Below are 26,585 nucleotides of genomic sequence, written 5' to 3'. Positions count from 1 at the left end.
TCCTTGTTCCCATAACAAATCAATACCTCTGGTGGTACTGATACATGAGTTTCCTTATCTTCTGGATTGGTTCAAAATTACAAGGTTGAACATTGGTAGTCGTAAACTCAAAATTGGGTCGGCTGTTCAGCCATGGATATAAAATTAAAATAAAAAACAACTGTGAAATGAAGTAATTATCAGATTAATGATTATGGTAAAAACTTGCCATCTTTGATTTTGAATAAGATTGACATATTTCTGATATGATTTTTCAATATTGTTTATTGCTTTTTAATTCCAGCCGGATTCCTATGTTTGCACAGCTCGTAAATTGGATCCTCACGAATCCTATATTAGTAAGTATTACACTCCATACTTCTTATTTTATATAAATATGATGTACATGTTGGGTTGCATAAAAAAATTTTTAGCATCTTAATAGTTTTTGTGCTTAACTTCCAATTTTCACTAGTTTTAATCAATATTGTAATGATTGAAAAATTTATAATTCTTAAAAAAATGCATATTAATATTTGATATCATGGGGCATGTTTCATATTTAGAATCAGTGGTTGGGATTAATGTCTTTTAAGTTGTGAAATTTTTGTAATCGCTGCTTCTTCTTTTTTTTAAGAAAACGAACGTGTAGTGAGTAGTATGATATAAAAGAACAGTAGTTAGGATTCTCCACAACTACTTTTAAAGTTAAGTAAAGCAAGCTTCAAACCTGTTAATTTTTCAAATTTAATGGGTGCAATTCAATCATGAAGATTAATCAAAGAATTATGTTTGATACCTTTGAACTGCATTAATAAAGAAGAAAAGTAAAAAAATAATGTATAATAACAAAATAATAGTTTTTATTTTTCCTTACTCTTGCATTCCATAATTTTGGACATAAATTGGTATGTATGTTATGACCAAAGTGACCAATCAGTAATTATGAACAATTATAAATATAATCTAAACTATCATTAATAGAAATATAAAAATGAAAATTTAATAAAAATAGGTACTAGCTTATAATTTTAAAATAATTTCTTGACCTCTATCTTACTTACTGTGATCAAAACTGAGATCGCAGATAGATTGATTTACTTTTGCCGGTCAGAGATCTTCTTTTCAAAGCAAATCAGCAAATTTCTTGTTGTATTGCTAGTTTAAAGTGGATTTTTTTTCTGGCAAGCTTCTATGTGCTTACACCTGTTATATCAGGAAGGTAATGAGATTTAACAGTATAACAATCTAGTGGTACTGCATTAATGTTTATCAAGAAAATAAATGAATTTTGCTGATTAGTAATTTTAGAAGTGCTTAGAAAATCCATAAGGTTTAGTATTTTTGAGATAATTCTTTGCTTATATTAGTATTTTTATTATTATTTTTTAAAAAGTAATAATAAGAGATACTTCGTTTTTTCAAGCTGTTTAATATTTTTCTTTTAGTGGACCTAAGACTTCCTTTACTGTAGCTAAATTATATATTGTGGTTTTTGGTAACATTGAATCTTTTTTACGTAACGTAAATCATATGTTAAGGTGGTTTTTTTTTTTGTGTTAGGTAATAATTTTTTTTTTTTTTTTTAAAAATCATCCGAAATTGTATCTAACTTAAAAAAGAAAGCTTTTTAAGTATGCAATGAAAAAGTATTATTTTAGCTAATTTTATTATCAAAATGCAGAGTGCATTCAGTTTCTCATTTGATATCAATTTCGGTATAAGTTAATCCCAAAAGATACTAGATCTATTCAATTCACAAAAATATGAGTGTGTATCATACTGTGTAATCAATCAAATTGGAGATTTAGTTTTTTAAATAAATTGAGAAAATAAAAACTCTGGTTTCCATATTTAGTCTGATGTTTGGTTATTTATCAATGATTTCTTTCATGTGATTCCCTTTTATTTCAGTAAAATATGATCCAGATGTTAATGCTAAAACTGCACATCATATGCTGTTGTTTGGCTGCAAAGATTTAAAGAATCAAAACCACTTATATCCTGCACATTGGTAAATTATTATAAAATAGTTTTTTTAAATCAGAAAATTATAAAATGTTTAGAAAGTTCAAATATATATTCTTCCCAGTATAAAACTGTTGGGAGAACATTTTTGCAGTTAATTTTCGCTCATTTTTCTATATCAGAATTTATAATTTTGAGGATTAAGATAACGACGGAACTTTCATTACACTAAGTTAGTTTTTATTTAAATATTTTTTAATGCACAGTTTTTAAGACCATTCTGAAATAATAATACTGCTTTAAATAAGTCAGTCATGAAGATCTTATTCCATTTCATGATTTTTCACTTAATTTTAAGAATTACAGTATACTCTCTTTATCTCAAAGGTGAAGGAGTGCTAAAAAAAATTCGAGATAGCATGTTTTGGAGGTAACAAGTTCAGAACTAAATATGTTCTAAAAAATAGAAAAAATATATTGGAAGATAGTACTCTAAAAAGTAGAGTCGTGAAACATAAAAATAACTACTAATAAACATGCATTTAATGATAGTTGACTACAAGTCTAAATACAGTAATAATAATTTTATTTTTAAAAGTGAGGCAAAAATGACTATGCATTTAAATAGAAAATAATAGGTTTACAATAAACTGACATTGTAAATTTTTGAAATAAATTTTTTATTTCGTAAAATATTCGACATACAAGATTTTGATAAGAAACTCTTCGACATAGGAATTCCATTTAACATTCATGTGGATATGTAATGCCATGGGAGGAAATATTTTTTTGTCTAAACAAGGTTTTCAAGATATCGAGAGTATACTGTATATCTACAGTGGTGGCCAAAAGTGTGGACACTTTTTGAAAGTTTCATGTCTTTCAAATTTGTGTGCTTGTAGAATATATTAATTTTCACTTAAATACAAAAGTTTATGTATCAAATTGAAGGTAATTTAATGTAGAATTTAATAATGAATACAGTATTACAATATCTGTATTACAAAAAAGTTATGCAACTAATAGTAAGATCTATCTTAGATTTGCATTTTTTTAAAGTGATACATACACAATCAATACTTAGTAGGATTAGTACCCTTATTTTTTAAGACAGCTTCCCAGCTTCTTTTCATTGAGTGAACGACTTTGAAGTTCATCTTTTGTAATCACATGGTGCCAAGAATCAATTATAGCTTCAATAAGTTGTCTTTTATTGGATGGACGGCGATTTTCTATCGGCGATAGCACTTGTGCATTTTTTTCGGCCTGATTTGGCTTCATTTCCCACTGATTTCGTTTTTTCATAATGTAAACAGAACTTTCGTACACCAGAACAAGTCACTGAACCACTAACTTGTCTTGCAATTTCAGCAAAAGAGAGGCCATTTTCTCTCAATATGACAATTCGGCTTCTTTTTGTAGATGTCCAATTAGTTTTTCTTGTTGATGACATTGTTTAAAATCAGTTTAATTAAAAGAAAGGACTTTAAAATTAAAAAACAGCAATACTCTATTTAATTGTACTAGTATGCATCATTCCGCAAAACATTTCCACAACAATAACTCTTTTGCCATCCAAATAACATAAAACTATAGTTACAGACATTTGATTGGTCCTAAGAACAGTGTTTTGTGATTGGCTAGTACGCTTTTATTACAAAACACGTCTTTATTCAAAACGATTCATGTTTGTTCTACTAAAATAGGCATAACTTTTTTTGTAATACAGATATTTTAATTCTGTTTCTGTTATTAAATTTCACATTAAATTATCTTCAATTTGATATATAAACTTTTGTATTCAAGTGAAAATTACTATGTTCTACAAGCACACAAAGTTGAAAAACATGAAGCTTTCAAAAAGTGTCCACACTTTTGGCCACCACTGTATATCTTTCTATATCAATTTTATATTTTTTCATTGTATTGTTCTATTTTATTTTTTGATTGATAGGTATCTAAATTTGTTTAATTAATCATAGGTGTGTAACACTTTATTACAATTCATTTTTATAATAATGTTAGCTTTTGTTTTCAATTTATAGTCCATACCATGAGTTTAAATTTGTTTTCAACAGGAAAGTTTTAAAAACAATGTCAACTTTTATGTTTTTCAGCTTTGTAATTTATTTTGTATCTTTTTAGGAACTGTGCCCATAGTGACCTTTGTGATCAAATAACTATCATGTATGGCTGGGCAAAGAATGCTCCTTCCATAGAACTACCTGCAGGTTTGTAAATGATTTTATAAAATTATCATGACTAATTTCCAATGCAGTGAAAATAAACATTTCCTTTCCAAAACAACTTCAAGATTGTGTAATGAGTTAAATTTCACTCTGTTGTGAAAAATATGCAAAATTTCTAATTTTTATTTAAAATTGCTAACAATCAAAAACTTCACAGAATTATGTTGTACAGTGAAACCTCTATTAAAGACCACCTCTGTATAGTGACCTCCTCTATTTACCACCAATTTTGGAAGGCACAGAATTTTTTCCATTGGCTTGGTGTTGAAGAAAACCTTTCTGTGAGACGAGTCAAACCTCCACACCAAATGCAGAAAAAGTCTATTAAGGAAAACATAAAAATATGAAAACAAAAAATATAAACATAGCAAATAAGTAGATTCAAATTACTTGCGAGTGAGTCTTTTGAGAGAGCTTCTTTTTGACGATTTCTGAAAGAGATTGGCACCTTCATGTTGCAGTCTGTTTGCACTAAAGATAATGCTTTCACTGATTTATTTTTGAAGTTAAAAGATAAATTATTAAAAAAAAAGGTTATTTTAGAAAAAAAATTTAGCATCTTAAACAAGCAAACTAATATTCATGATATGAAATTGAATGCAAACTTAAGCAAAATCATAATTGTTTATTTATTTAAAATAGTTCTATAATTCATAATTGATTAATTCGCTTTTGCACATAATTTTATCAGTAGGGGTAATTTATCACAAAATTTTATTCCTACATCCGGTTTTCATGACTCCAGCAAAGTGGTTTTTCTGCACCTAGAAAATGACACGAAATAAAATTAAAATTGCTTGCAAAAAATCATGTACATTTGATGGCATTTTGAAGTCAATGGATGTAACCCCTATGAAGGACCAACCTCCATTAACGGCCATTTTACTGTGGAGCAGATATCGGTCGCTCTTAAAAGGTTTCACGGTATTATTAGTTTTTCTTAGTTTTTTTTTTTTTTTTAATTCAAGAAAATAAGGTTTAGCTTATGATTCTAGAAGTACAAATGTTTGGCACGGATATCTTCCACAAATTGTACAAAGCTGATTGAGCTATCGTATCAATTCATCCTGGTTTATAATTGAATGGACTATGATTAAGGAAAATTAAACTTATTGAATTTTCCAATATTGAATAAAGTTGCGGAAAATAAGTTATATTTGAGCAAGAAATGCTAAGATAAATATTTGTTGCTGTCAGAGAAAATGTCTAGAAAAGCCCTTATAATAAGACACTTTAACACTAAATTAAGAGAACTTAATATTCTGAAAACTATAAGGTTATATAAATTAAGATAGTTTGGATGCTTCTACAGATACAATAATTTAAACCAAATGAAAAACGATGTATATGTTGAAATATGGAGGGAGATATATATATGTTATAATTAAATAGTTTTTGACAGAGTTCTGCATCTTATATCTACTTTTTTTTCTTATTGTTAAATAAATTTTAATTAACTAAGCTATATTAATGTGTTTTTTAGATTTTTTTATAAGAGTAGTTTAGAAACCATAGAAATTTGTAGTTTTATTCAAAGAGCATAATTCTTATAAAAGAAATGAAAATGAGTTTTTTTTTTAGCTTTAGCAATAAAGTCCACAATTGAATTAAGTAGTTTCATCTTTGTCATGGAATTGAATCAAACCAAGAGTTAATGTTCTGTATGCAATAAGCCATTTTTAATTAGTTAATATAAATAATCTTAATTGCAAAATTTAAAAATTATTTTTAATTCTTTTAATTAATTATAACTTTCTTATGTAATATAAAAGTTTTTTTTGTGAATTTTTTTATGTATTAGTATATCAAATAGATATTTTTTTTAGATGTAGGTTTTCTGATTGGAGGAAACAGCTCAATCCAATATCTAGTACTACAAATACATTATGCAAATTCTTTACCAGGTATAACCTTTTACTGTTCTTATTTATGTATCAATGGTGATCTTAAAATTTCCTGATCCTCATCATTATTTTCTATTTGTAGAAGGAACTACAGACAACAGTGGGTTAAAACTCCATTTAACTACTCAAAGGTAAACTATCCTGTTTATTTATCTATGAAGTTAATAAATAATCCCTCAAAACTCTGAATTTAATTAGGGACAAAGTCTAGTTGCTTTCTCATGCAGCAAGCCAGTTCTTCTCTATACTATTCAATGTACAGTGCGCCTAAAAAAAAAGGCCACCCTGAATAACTTTTGATGGAATAATGGAATCTTCATGTTCTATATCTTAATGATTCAAGGGAGTGGCCTCAAATATGCTAATTGATGAGTAAAGAGGATATTTTAAGTTATGAAATCTGACACAAACACATCTTTTTTGACGGATTTCTGACCTCCAAAAATATAAAGGGTAGCCGCAATCTGGGAAATAGGGTCCCCATAGTTTGGTCAGAGAGCGATCCAAAGTTTGGACTCCGTAATGTTAAATTTTTTTTTTGCGTATTTCACTATATCTTGAGAACTTTTTAAGCGAATTGACAAATGTTGCACACAATTATAAAATTTGTTGATCCAAAGGTAATTCCATGAAAAAAATAAATTTTGGTAAATGTTTAATATTTTTTAATATCTCATTTAATAAAAGTCGTAAAACTTTTGAATTGTAAGGTTTATAAATTCTTAAATAATTTTAATGTATGGCAAAATACAAAATTTGAGCAAAATCGGTTGAATGGTTCCTGAGAAATTAAATTTTTTAAAAGTCATATGTTTAAAATTTGATTTCTCAGGAACTATTCAGCCAAATTCGCACAAATTTTGTATTTTACTATGCAAAATTAGATACTTCAAAATTATGTAAAAAATTGTACACCTTACTATTCAAATTTTTCGACTATTACTAAATAAAAATTTATAAATATTAATTGAAATGAATTTTTTACATGGATTTATCTTTGGATTAACGAATTTTATAATTGTGTGCACAAAGTTTTCAATTCGCTTAAAAAGTTCTCGAGATTGAAATGCCCAAAAAAATAAAATTTATATTAGCGCCTCCAAACTTTGGATCACTCTCCTGATCAAACTATGGGGATCATATTTCCCAGATTGCGGCTATATTTGGGAAGTCAAAAATCCGAAGCCAATGAGAAAAAAAGGCATGTTTATTCAGAGAAAGTTTGCTTTAGTGTCAGAGTTCTCAGTTTAAAATATCCTCCTCTCCAATTAATTAGCGTATTTAAGGTCACTCCCTCAAATCATTAAGATTAAGTCATAGAGCATGAAGATCTGATCATTAGATCAAAAGGTATTCTGAGTTGTCCTTTTCTTTTTTACGCACTATATAGTCGAAGCTCGATCCATCATTCCTTTCCCCTTATGTATAGTTAACAAAACCTGATTAGATAGTTTCTGAAACTAGCTCCCACCTATGGTTCAGAAAATCATCTAACATATAATGAGAAAATATTGATTTTTTTTTTTCATTTTGGAAGGAAAAACTAATATTAATGAACAAGAAGAAAATTAAAATTTGTCTCCCCAAAGTTAAGGAGGTTTGATATTTATGCATCAGTATTTGTAAATGTTGAAACTTTAGCAGACAACTGGTGTTGTCTGTTTAAGAAATGGTTGCACAAACTCAAGGATTTCAAAGTGATTCTGAAGAGAGTGAAATAAAAATACAAGAAGTTAAGATTTGAGAAAGACCTCAAAGCCTCTGAAACAATCAGAAACTTTCTATTTTCACTCAAACTAACTGAAAATTAACATTAATCTGTTTACTGTTTGTGGTGAGAAGAAAAAGAGAGAGTTCAAACAGGAATTTTCAAATAAATAAAAGTGTTTATTAATCCTTCTTTTGCATTAAAGAATTATACTTCTTTATTACTTTTCATACATTTTCAAGTCATTAATTGATATTTTATATTAACCCAGATTTGTCTTTTGTCCCATGAAAATCAATCAAATTTCTACTATACTTAAAAAATAATCCTTTAAACCTCTGAGCGGTAGTCTCGACTTTTTCCAAACTTGTAGCTCTAAGCTTTCCCGCCTTTTAAAGTCAGTTTCTCCCATGTTATTCAATGGAAGAGTGGTGATTAGCAAAGAAATTTCGTTACAATTTTTCCCCAAGGGCCCAATACTTGAGGTTAACTGTGACTTATAATTCAATTTGGAATTAAATCAAATTCGGGTAAAGTTGCTTTTTCGCACAGTAAACCAGTTCTTCTCTTTGCAATGCAATAGCAATTTATCATATGTACAAATTTTCCTAAAAAGAGCGATTTAAGATTTATAGTATTTGCAATGGTTTTAAGGCGTTAAGGTTTATATTTGCAATGGCGATTTAAGATTTATAGTAACTATTGTAATTGAAATGAATGTTTTTAAGTGTGTGAACTAAATATGTCTTTCTTTTGCAGGCAACGATACGTTACTGGAATACGTTTGTTGTTGGCAGATTATGCTCAAATACCACCTCATGCCCCAAGTAGGTTAGGTTTTTATATTCATGGATTATATATTATGTATCCTATAAACTTTTATGAGGTTTTTTTAAAGTTGTAAATAGTTTAAGATTTTATAATTTGAGTCAATAATTGAGTGCAAAAATTCTTGGTTTGTTTAAATAGTTCATCAAAAAAACTACAATTTACAATAAGGGGCTTAAAACTTTTCATTATTTTTCTGACTGAGCAATTTGGGACTGTATTTTCCAGATCTAAAGTCCAAATTTGTTGTAAAGAAAGGTATTATTTATAGAAAGTAGTGTTCTTGCATTTGATTTTTTATATATTAAATCGTAATATATCTTTTTTATCATAATTACTTGTTAATTAATATTTAGATCTAGCTCTCAAATTGCATTTTACTACCGGAAAATCTGATTATTTAATCAAAAGTTATGTTGGGGTTATTTGCAACTCTACGGACACTTCTGAAAATATGAACTGAATTTAAACTACTTAACAGAAATTGGTCTAGAAGATTCTGATAGCTTATCCCTGCTTTGAATGAAATGAACTAATAATTTTGTTAAGAGAGAACACCATCATTCTTCTTTTAACGCCTCCTGATAGTTTTCATATTTCGATTCTGAAACCTTTTTTTAACTTCTATCTCTGTCAAAAAATAATAATCCCAATTTAATAAAAAAAAAATTTTTTCCTCAGCATCTATTTCAGAAAAATTAAAAACATTTTAGGGTTAAAATTTTGACATAGAGAGCAATAAAAAATTCCAATGAGGATAATTTGAACTAATTAATTATCATTGTTAAAATAAAGTGCTCTCAATATTTTTCTCTCTCTAAATATAATGACTTGTCCAATTATTTTGATATTTAAAAAACAGTTGAATTTTAAAATTTTTATTTCAAGAACTATGTTACTTATTTCTTTCAAATTTTGAATTTTGTCCCTTGAAATTATGTAGTATAAAAAGATTAAAAAATGTGTTTATCTTAAAATTCCAAATTTTTGACCCTTATTATAATAAATAATTATATAAATAAATAATTGTTAAAAATTATGTTACAACAGATATTTGGATAAATTATTTTTAAACTTTATTTTCTAATTTTCATATACTTAAAGTGTTTGCTAGTTATGGTGACCTTTTACTTGTTGATCATGTCTGTTCTAGAAAAAGTAAAATTTAAATATTTTTAGCTTTACCTTAATTTTACTATCTGCTTTAAATATTTATTATTCAAAAAGCTTCCATGTTTTCAAATTATTTATAATTTTTATTAATTTTTTAATGAAACATATTTTCTTTCTTTTTTTAGATTATCATATTGATGTGAACTGCAAATTTGACGAAAATTATATCATTCACCCATTCGCCTATCGTGTTCATACTCATAAACTTGGAGTGGTTGTATCTGGATACTATTTTAATACGCATAATAAGTCGTGGACTTTTTTAGCAAAAGGAAATCCACAATGGCCACAAGTAAGTTTGAAGTTATCATATTTTCATTAGCTTTAATTTAATGAATCAGCTCAAATTTAAGCGATATAGCGAATTTATGTCATTTAATCTTTCAATGTTCAAATCTTGTCATTTTAAACTTGTTATCCTATAGTCAAAGTTCAAATCTTGTTGCTTTAAGTTTGTTGTCAGTGTTCCAATTTTGTTTTAAAATTGTTATCTTCTTAATGTTCAAATCTTGTTGCTTTAAATTTGTTGTCAATGTTCAAATCTTGTTGTTTTTAAACTTGTTATCTGGTCAATACCTTGTTGCTTTAAACTTATCAGTGTTCAAATCTTGTTGTTTCAAACTAAGATTAATTGATCAGAGTACTCATGTGCCCAAACAAAATTCTCCTAGAGATTGTCTAAGTAATATAAACCTAAATTGCATAAAATTAAATTAAACTTTTGCCAAATGTCCAGAATTTTACTGTTTAGCATAAATAAATAAGTTTTTGAGGACAACATTTGTTTAAATTTTATTTTAATAAATTTGAATTGTGCATAAGTGCCCTAACTTTTTTATAGAATTTCACCCAATGAAATAAAATTACAGTTTAATATTTTGTTTAATTGGTATTTAAAAAAAATTCAGCATGACTTATAATTTTATTCTAGATCAGATATCTTTAAATTAATTTTTAAAATATTAGCAGAAATTAATAAAAAAAAGAATAAGGAGACTTTTAAAATTTCTTGTACCTAGGAGAAATATCTGCAAAAAATTTGAAAATTGGTAGCTATAAGAGGCTTGTTTTTTAGTTGAACCAAAAGACTTAATTGAAAGTTTATTATCTGACGTGTGTGTGTGGTAGCTAGTGAAAAATGGATCACAGTTCACTTTACTGATTATATTTAATTTAATAAGCATTTTGTAGGCTTAGTCTTGTATTTTTTAGCTATTAAAATAAGTACTTAATTATTTAAATAAAAAATGTACCACCCTAAATAACTTTTAATGTAATGATTGTATCTGCATTTATGACACAATCCTAACGGTTCACAGGTTTTACTTTAAGTATACTAATTAATTAATACAAACTATATTTTAAGTTCTGAAATGAGCCTTAAAAACTTATTCTTTTAATAAACATGCAATTTTTTTGACGAATTCAGACTTCTGATCCCCTAGATATAGGAAGCAGCCGCAATCTTGGAAATATAGTACCAATAATTTGGTCAGCAGAGTGTTCGAAGATTTGGACCCCTTAATGTTATTTTTTAATATGCCATATCTGAAGAACTTAAGTAAATTAAAAAAATTTCGTACAGAATTTTAAAATTCGTTTATTCAAAGATTCGACTCATTTAAAAATAGTCAAAAAAAAAAAACTTTTGAATTGCATGGTATACAATTTTTTGCATCATTTTAAAGAATGCAATTTTAAAAGGTAAAATACAAAATTTGAGTGAAATCAGTCGAATAATTCTTAAGAAATTAAATTTTAAATTATGACTTTGTCAAAAAATAAAATTTACATTAAGAGTTCCAAACTACTACTACTGCTACTGCTGCTACGGACTACTGCTTTGACCAAACTATTGGCACCATATTTCTCTGATTGTTGCTACTTCCTATGTTTCGGAATCTGCCAAAAAAAAGGTGTGTTTCTTCCAGATAAATTAAATTTTTGTGTCTGATTTTAACNTCATTTGTATATATTTATACATGTATTTCCATTATCAAAATGTCATAAAACTCAAAACATGTTATATATAGCATATAAATTGTAGAAATGCATATTTCTTGTATCGTGACAAAGTCACTGGGGGGATACTCTGTAGCGATTCCCTTCTGGGAAATCTATTTTTAGACCAAACCCCCAAATTGTGCCTCTTCAGCCTACCCTGAGAGGCCGGGATTAAGGATATCCAGACCATTCCAGTGAGTATCCCCTCAGCGAGCGGTCGCACACAAACTTGTTATTTGTTACGTTTTAATAAAATTATATTAAGTTTTAAATCGTCATCCTTATTCTCACTACATATTGGAGTCCTCATTAATTAGTGATTAGAGGAAATAAAATTACACCTTGAAATCCTCTAAAGTTGAACCAAGAGACTTAATTGAAAGTTTATTATCTGACGTGTGTGTGTGGTAGCTAGTGAAAAATTTACATAATGTAGTAGGATCACAGTTCACTTTACTGATTATATTTAATTTAATAAGCATTTTGTAGGGTTAGTCTTGTATTTTTTTAGCAATTAAAATAAGTATTTAATTATTTAAATAAAAAATGTACCACCCTAAGTAACTTTTAATGTAATGATTGTATCTGCATTTATGACACAATCCTAATGGTTCACAGGTTTTACTTTAAGTATACTAATTAATTAATACAAACTATATTTTAAGTTCTGAAATGAGCCTTAAAAACTTACTTTCTTTTAATAAACATGAAATTTTTTTAACGAATTCAGACTTCTGATCCCCTAGATATAGGAGGCAGCCGCAATCTTCGAAATATAGTACCAATAATTTGGTCAGGAGAGTGTTCGAAGATTTGGACCCCTTAATGTTATTTTTGAATATGCCATATCTCAAGAACTTAAGTAAATTAAAAAAAATTCGTACAGAATTGAAAAATTTTTTTATTCAAAGATTCAATTCATTTAAAAATAATCAAAAAAACTTTTGAATTGCATGGCATACAATTTTTTGCACCATTTTAAAGAATGCAATTTTAAAAGGTAAAATACAAAATTTGAGTGAAATCAGTCGAATAATTCTTAAGAAATTAAATTTTAAATTATGACTTTGTCAAAAAATAAAATTTACATTAAGAGTTCCAAACTACTACTACTGCTACTGCTGCTACGGACTACTGCTTTGACCAAACTATTGGCACCATATTTCTCTGATTGTTGCTACTTCCTATGTTTCGGAATCTGCCAAAAAAAAGGTGTGTTTCTTCCAGATAAATTAAATTTTTGTGTCTGATTTTAACTTAAAATATTGTTATGCACTAAATAATTAAACTGTTTGAAGTCCCCCCTTTAAATCTTTAAGATTGAGTTCTAAAAGAAGATAGGGTTGTTAGATCGAAAGTTATTCTGTGTGGTCTGTTTTTTTATTTTGAACTCAGTGCACACATAGAGATTATTATTATTGGGCCGAAGAATAATTCTCTGGTTATCAGTATAATTCTCAGGCTATGAATGTAAAGTGAAGTTGGAATTTGTTGTGGCTTTGTGAAACAGATATGATTATTCAACATAACATTTATATTATGTATCTTAAATGACATTACACAAAAAAAATACATATTGAGCCAAATCTAAAGCAGGCGATAAAACATTTATTTTTGTTTCATACGAATTCAAACTTATGCATTTTACTTTTTAGGCATTCTATCCATTGGAAAGGACACACACAATAACAAGTGATGATATTTTGGTAAGTAATTATGCCGAACAGCATTTTGTTCAATGTGATCCATATTTGTGTATTGGAACTAACTCTGCTTTTGTTATTTAAAAGGCTGCACGATGTACATATGATTCCTCAGAGATGAATGTGCCAGTAAAATTAGGGTTAGTAACTGTTTATTTCTACAAATAATTTTTGTAATTGAAATCTTTTATTCTATCTCCCTGTGTCTGTAAATGTCAGACCTTATGTTGGTCTGACAAAAGTGTTGGATAAAAGATCCAACACTTTTGTTCCCTCCGCCTTTTGTCACAAACAGTCGAATTTCATCATATCCCGTTGTCACATGTCAATCATATTATATAAACATATACTAGCAGTTCATTATTATTTGTTAATAGGTCATATTTCATATTTGGTTTTTAAACTTTAAAATCTACACTTCAGCTTTTTTATATTTTATTTTTGTAAATCTTGTTAGAAACAAGGTTAGTTATTAAAAATGGAGTATAAAGTGTTTGTGCAGCAGCAAAAAACTTCACATTTTTATTGCTGCAATATTCCAAAAAGGTTACTAGTATATAGCTTTTCGAAGTTGTAACTGATAGACAGGATTTGCAAAAATCTTGATTTTTTTTTATTTCTTAATTAAACTGGATTTGTTTTTATTTACTTAGGATTTTTTTTATTTTTCTGATACTAATTAGTATTGTATCTTAATAATGTTTAACATTATTTAAAAACAGTATTATACTTAAAGTTATTATTGTATTTAATTACAGTTAAAGTAATTATGGAATTATGTTACAAATAATTACTGAAAAGAAAAATCTTTAGTCCTTATTGAAGCTTAAATATTTCCATAAATTAATAAAGAAATAGAATAAATTGTCAGATAGTTAATGACATTTAAAAACATTATTATACCCAAAGTTCTTAATATTGTAATGTAATCAAAGTTCTAATTAAAAATGTTAAAGCAATTTTGTTACAAATAATCACTAAATAGAAAAATTTGTAGTTGTCTTTTTTTTCTGAAGCCTAAAACTTGCATAAACTAATAAAAATAAAGAATAAATTTGTCAGATAATCAATGAAGTGTAAATTAAAGTAGATCAGAAGAAATCAATTCTAATTTATTTGGGGCAGAAAGGTCCTTCTCTGTTATAAGTTTAATAAGTATTTGCATTTAAACCAACATAAAACTAAATTGGCATAATTGAAATATTTTTATTACATAGCAAATTATTTTAACTACCTCTAATAGAAAGTTAAAATTTTAAAGCTCCACATATTTTTAATCCATATTTGATCTTTTTTTTTTAATTTATGAAAGTTAATTTATTGTAGCTATTTTTTTTATTCAATTAACATTAAATATAATTTACGTACATAATTTCGCTCTCATAATTTCTCTAGATTAAACTTTAAATATATGTGAAATCAGACTTTTAAAAAAAATCCGCAATCTTAGGAATACACAGAGGAGCCTCGATTATCTGCACAATTGGATGGTAAGGGTAGCTCTGATAACAAAAATATTGGTTAATTAAAAAAAAATACAACAAGTAACGTGGAAGCACTAAAAATAATTCTAAAATTTTTGATGTTGTGGTTTTTTAAACAGACAGCCAGAAATCTTGTTTCTATGTCTAAATCACTGAAACAACGAATTATGAATAATAAAAAAATCATACTTATACAATTATACAATACGCTTGGTTCGTGGAAATCAATGATTGATCACATGCAATATAATTTTTTATGTCTTCTCAGAACTCAAGGATAATTGGGGATCTACTAAATTTTTAAATTATCCTAAATCAAAAATATTGTTTGCCTAAGATCAATGGAAAAAAAATCAGTTTATTTAAATAAACCATTTTCTTAAAAACATAAAGTGATTTAAATCATGCCAACCCTTCTGAAAAAATAAAGAAAAAAAATGTAAAAATATATATTTCTTTTTTGTAGGTCATCATCCACTGATGAAATGTGCAATCTTTATATAATGTACTACACTGAATATAGAAATGCTCAGGCTGGGCAATCACCTCCATGTATTGGTGTCCAAATCGGGGAACTGGTCGAGAGATTGCCACCCGGTAATGACGTGCCCCTTCCTTCGAACCCAGAAATGGAACAGCAAGCATATGGACACAGTCATCACCAACCTATCTCTTACAGTATTGAAGATGATAAATTGGCATCTTCCTCTTCCTATAATCCTGAGTATGTTCTAGGGAACAGTGCGAATCATCTTGTTCCTAAACCAGCTGATTTACAACTGAATAACGAATACAGTAAGTTGGAGCCGTTCTTTATGGTACTTAACTGGGAAAACACAATAGAGATGAAACATGCTTAGGGTCAATTACTAAAAAAAAAAAGTTTTGAGCCCAGATAAACTTTGACTCATAATCAACCGTTACTACAATTTTACTACTTTCTATTAAACGTTTTTACTACTTTACTTTGACATTCTTACATTATGCAGTAGATGAAGCAGAGTGAAATAAAGTTTTTAAACTTAACGGTTTAGAAATAGGGTTTGTGATTGGGAATCTTACAAGTGATAAAAACAAACTTTAAAGTTTTCTGATGTGGACAATTCCTATAAGACATTTTTCCTTCACATTAAGTTCTAGATTTTTCTCTTGACTTTTTAATAAGGTTATAATGAGGTAAAAGGTTATAATGATAAAAAGGTTATAATGACTAATTTTCTTTTCAAATCATTAAATGCTGAGTGTTAAGACCACAAATTTTGGCTTTAATCCGAAGTATATATCAAGCTCAGATTTCCTAAAGCAAGCCCAAACTCATTTCGTGACAACAGAACTAAAAAACTAATAGGTAGATAATTAGATTCTATTTAAAAAGAATGTGGATGACTTGCACACGTATAAATATATTTTTTATTAGAGTTAAGTATGAGATTCATCGACTTTTGGTGGAATTTCTGAGTTTAAAGTTAATCAATGTTAGCTCTTTAATCTAAGTGAAATAATTTTGCCAAATTGTTGATTAGAAGAGTGTTAATTAAATTATTTGTAAATATTATAATTATCATTATAATATTTATTGTATTAGAAATTGCAATAAAATTTTTTGATGAGAAAATAATAAAAGAAAATGCTGTGTTAAATTTATGAAATGCTGTGGTTTTCTAAATATTTCCACATTATTTCACTTTATTCTCTTTAATCATGATTTCACTGCAAATGATTTAAATGTTTTTATTTTGAGTAAAGTAATTTCACAAACTTTTTTTTTATGATTTGTGTTGTATTTTCAGACTTTTTTAAATTCTCATTCTCAAGGCTGTAGACTAAGGACAATAAAAATAGAAGTTAACTCAAAAAACTATTTACTACAAACATAACAGATATAGTTAAAATATTACTAAGTATATTATTATGTACACAAAAAATTTATACTACGTGCAGTTGTAGAAATTAAGAAAATTTAGTCACTGCTCCAAATACCAGTAACTAGAAAATATTACTAGTTTGTTGAGATTTTCTCTGATATGTTTGTATCGATTAGATTTTCATTTTGAAAAGAAGTTAATAAAGTCAATGTAAAAAATGTTAAAGAAAAATTACAATACAAAAATTGTGCAATTATTCCAGTTATGATGAAATGTGCCATTTTGTGACCGCAACTGAATTTATAACGCAAAATTAAAATATATCTATATTATGTCAATCGCTAGTCCAAAAATTGTTTTATACTGGTCCGAGTCAAATTTTAGAGATCTGGAATAAAGGGACCACCATTAATTGCAACCCCTTATTTCTATACCAAAATACTGAAAATTAACAATTTTAAAATTTTCCAAAAGATTGTATTCACTGTTATTCAGAAAACAAAATTTGTTTCTAATGCAATACAATATCTGTTTAATGTGATGGTAATTTTAGAAATGCTCTTCTCTCAAATAAAATTCATTACTCTACCATCATAGGTACTTTGCATGTAAATAAAACAATAACCACAAAAATGCACAGCAATAGGTTAGCATTTTTTTCCTGTATCAAATTTTTTAAAAAATGAAAACTATTCCTTATTTTACGTAATAAAGATAGTAAAAGAAAACTTTTATTTGACATATCTTTAATTTGTACTTATCAATTTTTTTAGCTAACAAATTTTTTCCATTTTTTTTTATTTAAACAAAATGTCAATTTGTGCAGTTTATCTGCAGATGTGATAATCTGTAGTGCTGGGTTGTAAGATTTATGGTATCTTGTTAGTGTCGGATCAGGGTACAAGTCCAACTACCATATGTTGTGCATCTCAGTCTTTTCAGTTATCAAAGTCTTTTTCTTTATGTTTATTATTTTATATTTTATAGTGTACAAAGAAGTATATGGCTGGCCTGCAAAAAATTTGAAGTTTGGTCAGGTGGCTGCTGTGACAGTTGACCATAATGGTAATGTGGCCATCTTCCATCGTGGAAGTCATGTCTGGAACGAATTGTAAGTATTTGTCTCCAGTAAAATTTTGGATTTACCTGTCTAAAACTGGTTTAGGACAGGGTAGATTAATTTTTTTAAAGAAATACTATAAGATGCTGAACTTAAAGTTGTAAAAATAAAATAATATCCTTTATTTTCGCATGTTTTCAAACTAAAAACATGGAGTATTTTTCAATTAAATCCGTTTTCATTGAACTATTGTTTCTCAAAAACTATTCCTCAAATTACATTCGTAATTTGGGTTTTGTCATTTAAAATTTACATAGTTTTAAATTTTATAATCATTCCAAAACATAAATATTTTAACGTAAAAAGATATATGATTATAGCAAATTATTTTTTCCACTGAATCATATTTGGGTTACATAATAATTTGAAAAAGCTTTTCAAACATTTCATGAAAAAGTGATTTAAAGTATTTTTTTTATTTTATTTTGCTGACTGTATATTTAATGTTGTTCATGTTATGGAAAAATCGCTGTAAAATGAAAGAGAAATCGCAAAGTTGATTAATTTTTATAAATAAAATGTGCATTGTATTAAGCTGATGGAGAAACTGTTTGTACAATAACAACTTCTCTTCTGACAACACAAAGGTAGCACATTAGCTTAGCCGTTACTTTGTTTGACTAGATTAATGTTTGAATTCAATATTTGAAAGTGTTGATTGGCCTACAAGCTGTGAAATAAGACCTATTATCACAATTTTAACGAGAAATATTCTTAATTGTGAAATTCATTTTTATGAGAACTATTCTGTCTCCCTTTTTATGGTCCAGATATGGCTCTATCAATTTTTGTTTTAATATCTTAAAAAATCTCTTGCATCCAAGAACTTTGCTAGTGATGTTGTTTAAATGTAATACAGTCTAACCCTAATCCATCATTCTTTCATCTTCCATTTTCCCCAATGTATTGTCTTGTTTTGACAGTCCCGTCACAAATGCTACTCTTATAATATTAATAATAACCCTCTGGATCATTTTTTGAAACTAGCAGATTCCCACACTTAGGATTCAGAACTTCTACCAATATATTAAAAAAAATTGGTTATTTTGTTTTGAGAAGAAAAATATTTTATGACGAAGAAGTAACTGAGGATTTGTAAAAATTTGGGGAAAAACACCTCAAACATCAAATTTGATATTTATGCATCAGTTGTTGAAAAAAATTGAAATTTGTCAAGTTGTTGGTTCAAGGAATGATTGGAGAAGTTAAAGAAACGTAAATTGTTATTTACAACAATGGCAAAACACAATCAAATATTTAAAAATTGTTTAACCATTTTTCTTTTGCATCGTAAATATTTTTGCAATAAGAAATTTTGTAGAGAGATTTTTTTATACTTATTTCAAATTTATTATTTTGTAAATCAGAAATCAATTATTTTGTATTATTTTTCATGCATTATCAAAAATTTATTTGATATTATATGTTGACTCACATTGTTTTCTTGTATCTATTGTTCTCAATCAATGGTTCCACAAGAAATGTTCAATCAATGTTTTATTGTATACCAAAACTGGAATATTGTACAGAATGGGAACTGGTTCAGATCACAGGTAGCTAAATTCTACAAAGCTGTTATTTTGCAATTAGTGCTAAAATATAACTTAAATCTTCATATGTCAAAATGAGGTTAAAGTTTTGTAGGTTTTCTGTAATAGAATGCAAATGAAAACAAATTTTTAACTTTTTTAACTAACTAACCTTAACTAACTAATCTAACCTTTTTTAATATCACTGGATGACCTTTTTAAATTATCCAGTTATTTTTTTATTGTTGTCGAAATGATCACTTATTCAAGTTATTAAGTAAAATATATTATATTTTGGATTTCATCCCAACTCAATTTATTTTCAGATCATTTGACGTGTATCACAATTATAGACCAATTCAAGATGGTCCTATCAAAACACCCACCATTGTTCACATCGAATCTGCCACTGGATTGTTACTTAAGGAATGGGGAAATGAGTTGTATGTTGCCCTTTTTTTATTTAATTACTTATCCTTTTGATTTGTTATTATTAAGATGTTCATTGTTTTACTTTGTGTTCAGATTTTACATGCCCCATGGTCTTTATATACATTCTGATGGAAGTTTTTGGTTGACAGATGTTGCTTTGCATCAAGTGAGATTTTGTATTCTATTACCTTGTTCAGTACTTTAGTTTCTCTTTGATCTTTATAATACTACGTCTATGTAAAAGTTTTATGTGTACTGACTTCTACATATAAATTAATTTAGGCTCTTATGCAAGGGAAGGGGGGAAATTTTTGATCAAACTATTAGTTATGTGACCAGTAGGAATGTTTAACTTCAATGGCTAAGTTCGATTTAACTGTTTCTGGCGAATCCCAAAGCAGATGTATGTACTCATTTAAATGATGGTGGTTGACATTCTGCCGAAAAGAAGTCAGGGGATAGGTGGATAAAAATTTGGTTAAAATTTTGTCTTTAAGCAGTCTGACAATTTTTATGATACTAGTTTAAAAGAGATGCAAATGTTTTGAATTTCTTATTTACATTTTAAAAATATTTCAGGATGGAAATTCATAACTATAAATTGAATTTTATTATTAGTCACTTTTAATTCATGTTTGTTTATTTATCTTTTTCTAAAAATGAATGACATTGTTTGATTAATTATGAATTTTTAGGAGGTATTTGTAATTAGAAAGTCTGTCTTAAAAATTCTCCTTCGACAAATAGTTAAGGAAACACATATTTTTCCATTGGCTAAAATGGAATATAGCCCTTATAACCTGCTGAAATGGAAAAGCTTTTTTGATGGTCAGCCCTTTAACTTCGATAGCAACCTAATGTTACAATTGAGTTGCAGAAGCCACCTACAATCATATATCAATCAAAGGGTTATGAAAGATACGAATTGAAAGAGCATGTTTGAGTTACATTAGGAAGGCTAAAAGTTTCAAAATTTAAAGCTTCTTTTTTTGATATGCAACTCAAGAAAAATTTTTACTTAATAATGAAGTGATATTTAGTAATAAGTAAATGAGATTTTATATTTTTCTCGTTGTTCATTACCAATATTAACTTAGATTTAGCAACTTCAGCAAAATTGGATTTGTTATCTTTACAGTGCCTAACATTTTAGGATTAATTTTCAAATAATCTGGTTCCAGAAAAAAATTTTGTAACTGAAGTTTAATATTTAATAAATATTTTATTCCTTGTCAGTTTTGATGTGTAAAGTATTTTATTTCAGAATATTTTTTGCATAAGAAAATGGAAATAAATCTTGCAAATTTTCTTTACATTTAATAAAAAAGATTGTTTTATTTATTTAGGTTTTCCATTTTTCTGCTGATGATCTTAAAAAGCCAGTACTTACTTTAGGTGAAAGGTTTATACCTGGGGATGACAAAGACCATTTCTGCAAACCTGCTAGTGTTGCTGTAAGCAAAAATGGAGATATTTATGTAGCTGACGGGTAAGTAAATAAGTATGCTTAGCATAATTTTTTTTTAAAAAGCCTATTTTAGAGGGTTACAAAATTTGGGCCTGGAGTTTTGTGGTTTTTATACAAAATCTTTATTATAATTTTTTACTTAAAAAATAGTAAATCAATTTAAAATATTTATTTATAAATGAGACTATATAGCATTCCTTTTAGATTTCAACTTATCTTTGTCTTACAATAATAGGTTTAACATTCTAACCAAAAAATAATTTGTAGTGTTTAATCCAAAATATTTATTTTATTGATTTGATAAAGAGCTGCAGTACATTATCTATTGATTGTCTTAATACTTTTACTAATTTTGAAAAATAGATAATTTGAAAAGTAATCATATAGTAACAGTAGCAAAAAAAATTTTAAAAATTTTACACTGGTTACAAAAATTAGAGAGGAGTCTTTGTGGTCACACTTACTTAGATTTTATGTTTAAAAAATAGATTAATGTATTATTACGTAGTTAATATTACTTAATATTTTTATTACTAGTTACATATAATCTTTATAGCAAATTCTTACCTTTAAATTTATTTAATATATCTCAATTCATAATTTTTTAATCCATAGTCTAGTTTATTTATTTAAGTCTATTTTATTTACGAGGGAATTTACTCGAGAAATTTGCTAAAATGCACATTTAAAGTCCCTAAAAGAGTATTTTAAGCAATTAAAAAAACTTTTCTTTGATCAGAAGTACTTGAATAAATAACAAACTCTAATGTCTGGAAAGTGTTGTATCTAAAAATATTTGTTAACTGTATTATATATATTCACGCAATAAATCATTCAAAATTAAGTTATGTCTAATAGGAATAATAAGATATCTAATATTATAACACTTTTAATAGCTTCAGTTATAAGACTTAATTAAAAATGTTAAAACACAATTTATATATCGTACAATTATAGGAGATAGTTTCTCCCTTCTAAAAAAACACACTACTTGGTTACATTTTAAAACACATGGCCCCCTCTCCTTCACCCGTTGCCACCCTCAGCAACAAGTGAAGGAAAAATATCACTATGGGGATTTTGGTTGGTTGGCGCGGGGCCGGAGGCCATAGCGACCAACCCGTTTGTGATAATATCATCATTTTTGAGATTGTAAGTTGAGATATCTAATGTGACCTTTTTTGTAATATTTAAAGCAATTAAAAAAAACTGATTTTTGTCAGGGAATACTTGAATAAATAGCAAACTCTTATGTCTGGGGAGTGTTGCATCTAAAAGTGTTTGTTAACCATATTATGTATATTGCGTAAATTCAAAATTAAATTATATCCTAATATGAATAATGGCATATCTTATAATGACTATTTTTGAGCGTGTAAGTTGAGATATCTAATACGGTCATTTTTATAACATTTTAAATAATTTTAAAAAAATTGTTTATGTCAGGGATTACTCGAATAAATTGTAAACTCTAATGTTGAAGGAGAGTTGTATTTAAAAATGTTAGATAACTGTATTATGTATCTTGTGACATATATCATTCAAAAATAAGTTCAAATGCCTAATACCCATGGAAAACAATGCTTTATAATAGCATATTGTCAGTCATGTTATTAAAGAAACAACTATATTAGAATTTTTAACTGCTCCATAAACTAAATTCTTACTGTTCTGAATATTTATACAAAATTAGTTGTTTGGTTGTGCAAATATTTAATAATAATTTGTAATTACTATTTTACGTAGGTATTGCAATTCTAGAATAGTGAGATTTTCTGCAGATGGTAAATACTCAAGTCAGTGGGGAAAACAAGATAATGTCTTTGAAAGTGAGTTTAATTTCTAATTTTTTTTCAGAACATATTTTTCTTTTTTTTCATAGACATCTTTTATTTTCATAAATTATTATTTTTTCGTATGATATAGTACTAATTTTTCTTCGATCACTTATTTTTCGTTCGGATATATATTCTGTTTATCAATTTTGTTTTCCTTACATTCTTATACTATTTTAAATATGCATAGTATGCATGGCATTAAAGTTGTAACGGATAATAAATTTCATAAAAATCATGTTAAAAAATTGCATTAGAACCTTAATAATTTGGTTTTAATTTCAAGTAAAAATTTAAATATGAAGAAAATAGTTCTCTCAAAAGGCTTTTCTAGTTTGATTTAAATGATTAAGTGAATTTTTGATTTAAATGATTAAGTGAGTTAAAAAAAGTATTTCAAAAGTTTAATTTTTTTCCCCTAAAAAAGCCCCAACTGTTAGATGAGAATAGATTATGAGAGAAAATTCTTAAATATAATTTGAGGCACATGACAGATATTTACTCAGCAGTATCTTTATTAGCAGTTCCTTAATTATCAATTTGCTCGCAATGTGTGATTTGTTGAAAACTAACGAACAATTCCACCATTTACAAGTATATTTTCTGAGTTGATATTAATTAAAAGCACATTTTTTTATTATTTTAAAACACATAATTTTTTTTTTAAAAAATCAAGAAGTTTTAATATTTTTTGTTAAAATTACTCTTCTTGTATATATTTACTTTCATTTTTAACAATTTTTGTTAAAATAATCTTTATTGTAATTTAATTTGTAACATTTTTGATTGGTTTCAAAAATTTTAAAAGGTAAAAACTGCTTTTACATGCATGAACTTATTGTTTTACTTCCATAAAAACTAACTAATTTATAAAAAAATTTCTGAAATTTAATGAATTTTGGAATAAAGATTATGATATCAAAAGTCATTTTAGAAAAATGATTAGAACTGCTTGTTTTTTTCTTCAATTGAGTTATGTGCTTTTAAAGACTGCGAATAAGACATGCATAAATAGTAGAATTTCCAAATATTTCGTTAACTCTATGTACCTATCTTAATTTTAGATTAAATCTTCTTAAAATCGCCACAGATGTGCTTAATATATATAGAATATTTGAAATTTTTGTTAAGCTTCTTCTAGGAAAATATATGTAGATCTTATAGCTTTTTATATCTATTGCAGAAGCTTAACTTATTTTAAAATCTTTGACATATTCATAATTAATCAGCATGAATTACTCTTTGTGGAATAATGTCACAGGTTACGTGCAAAAGTAACATGTCCTTCGTAATGCCATATTAATTTCTAGAAAAATGAGCTGGGTAAAAAAAAAATTAAATAAATCTATGTGTAAAAAATTTCTTTTTTTTCCTTTTTTTTAGTTTTTAGTCAAGTTTTGCATTTAGTATTTTTTTCTTTCTAATATTTGTTTGTTTTGCACATCCTATTTAGAATTTCAAAATGAGGAATGTCAATGAAACTTGGTGTGTATATATATATAATGTGAACAATGTTGAAAAAATATGGAATAAAAAAAAACTTAGTTTAAATATTAACGTATGTAGATCCTGCTGAGAAAAAGGCTAAAAATAAAGAATAAATTGGAAACAGAACACCTCATTTAATCATAGTTTATATTCAATGATCATTCCGTTTTTGTCTAACACATGTTCAAAACATGTAATATGTGGTTAAAATGTGGCATGAAGGGCTTCTGGCTCTGTTGCAGAAATAGCTTGCTTTCAGTTCTAATTTCATTTAAGCCGCTTTCTTAGCCCTCTGTAAAACTCGCCTCATCCTTAATTTCCTTGAATTTTGCAATCATTTCTTTCAGTTCATTCTTTTGTAACGGCATGGTGCAAGAATACAAAGCACCATCCCAAATTCAAAATGTGAATTTTTTTTATTGCATTTTTCTTTCTCTTATGATACATGCAATGTGTGTACCAAGTGCTATTGACATCCATGTACCAGAAAGCCATGTTGACTTAAACGGGGTAGTTTTATTCCTGTTTAAGTCAGTATAATAGAGCACTCAGTATATAAGAGCACTGTGACATATTTTTATCTCAAATTAATGTTTGAATACTTTTTCTTAGAGCTTTTTTCCCGCCTAACAGGAAATCCTCCCGTTGGTAGCTTCAGGATTCCTCACAAAGTAATCCTCTTGGAAGATAGAGACCTGACCTGTGTAGCTGATAGAGAAAACGGCAGGATTCAATGCTTCACCATGGTTACGGGAAGATTTAGGTTCCAGATTCAGAGAGAAGAGTTTGGTGGTACTCTTTACTCCATAGCATATTCTGCTGAAAAAGGTGACGTAATATTTGTATGATTTTTATCATAAATATCTTATAAAGCATTTAAAGCTTTATCAATATTTTGTTTATAATATAAAAAAGCTTAAATTCTTGAACTATGTTTTGCAGATTGAAGGAAGCAGTTTAAAATTTAGTTTACAATCATTTTTTAAAATAAAAATATATACTTGTACCTCGCAAATTAGTAATTGTAAGTGAAGGAAACTGCATGGTTTATTAACTGTGTACGTAAGTAAATTCTTCCGAACTCTAAATGGAAAATACAGTAATATAAATACAGTAATGCTTTTGATTATGTACTTAAAAGACCCATTTCAAATAATGAAAATATTTGGTGCATAGAAGTAAAAGGCATTGTTTTATTTTTTCAATTCTGAAAATATGAAAACCTGCTTCTCTTGCATTTAAATAAGACCAAGAGGTTACTTGTGGTCCACATTATTATTATTTTTTTAGAGTTTCTCACCATTTCCTTGTTTAAGCCCCCGATCCTGGGGTGTGGAACTTATGAGATTGCAAATAAAGCAATGTATCAGTATTGCATCTTGTGTGCATTGCATTTAAATCTCTTAAAAAAATTTTTTTTGTAGAGTTAAAATTTAGACTGCATATAAGTGAAAAAGAAGATAAATATAAAAAATCGAAAGTGCACTTGACAAAGGAGAAGAAACTCTCAAAATAAAATTCATTTTAAGAAGTATTCAGACAAAAGAGGTTCAGACAATTGAGATTTTATTGTATTTATTTATTTGTGTAAGTTTAATTCTATTAAAATACATATTTATTTGTGTAAATTTAACTCTGTAAAATATTTTTTTAATTGAAAATATTTTACACTATTTTTTAAAATTTATATTTTATAAATTTAATTTTAAACAAATGTTTTATTTTAACTAAAATATTTATCTAATGCTATTAAAGTTTTATAAACGCTATTCATATAATGCAGTCAGCCTCCCTTAAAGAAATATCATTGGTTCCAGCCAACTGCTCTAAAATAAGCAGGTTATTCAG

At 27.2% G+C, this 26,585-nt stretch overlaps 1 protein-coding gene across 1 annotated transcript in view; it reads left to right on the top strand.

Annotated features, from left to right (window-relative positions):
• Positions 1-283: 283 nt before the first annotated feature.
• LOC107454309 (peptidyl-glycine alpha-amidating monooxygenase B) overlaps positions 284-26,585 on the top strand; it is a gene marked incomplete at its 5' end in the record, with an annotated part of 37,413 nt that continues 11,111 nt past the window's right edge. Inside the window, 16 exon segments of the mRNA XM_043051229.2 lie at positions 284-338; positions 1,894-1,993; positions 4,093-4,178; positions 6,023-6,100; positions 6,183-6,231; positions 8,568-8,635; positions 9,935-10,101; positions 13,469-13,519; positions 13,604-13,656; positions 15,467-15,795; positions 17,853-17,976; positions 19,841-19,957; positions 20,040-20,112; positions 21,293-21,435; positions 23,161-23,243; positions 25,371-25,565. Of these exon segments, the coding sequence (XP_042907163.1) occupies positions 284-338; positions 1,894-1,993; positions 4,093-4,178; positions 6,023-6,100; positions 6,183-6,231; positions 8,568-8,635; positions 9,935-10,101; positions 13,469-13,519; positions 13,604-13,656; positions 15,467-15,795; positions 17,853-17,976; positions 19,841-19,957; positions 20,040-20,112; positions 21,293-21,435; positions 23,161-23,243; positions 25,371-25,565 (1,771 nt within the window).

This window comes from Parasteatoda tepidariorum, chromosome 6 (genome assembly GCF_043381705.1).
Source record: "Parasteatoda tepidariorum isolate YZ-2023 chromosome 6, CAS_Ptep_4.0, whole genome shotgun sequence".
Lineage (NCBI taxonomy): Eukaryota > Metazoa > Arthropoda > Arachnida > Araneae > Theridiidae > Parasteatoda > Parasteatoda tepidariorum.
Note: the sequence above shows the minus strand (reverse complement) of the source record. Positions and strands in the feature narration are given on the sequence as shown.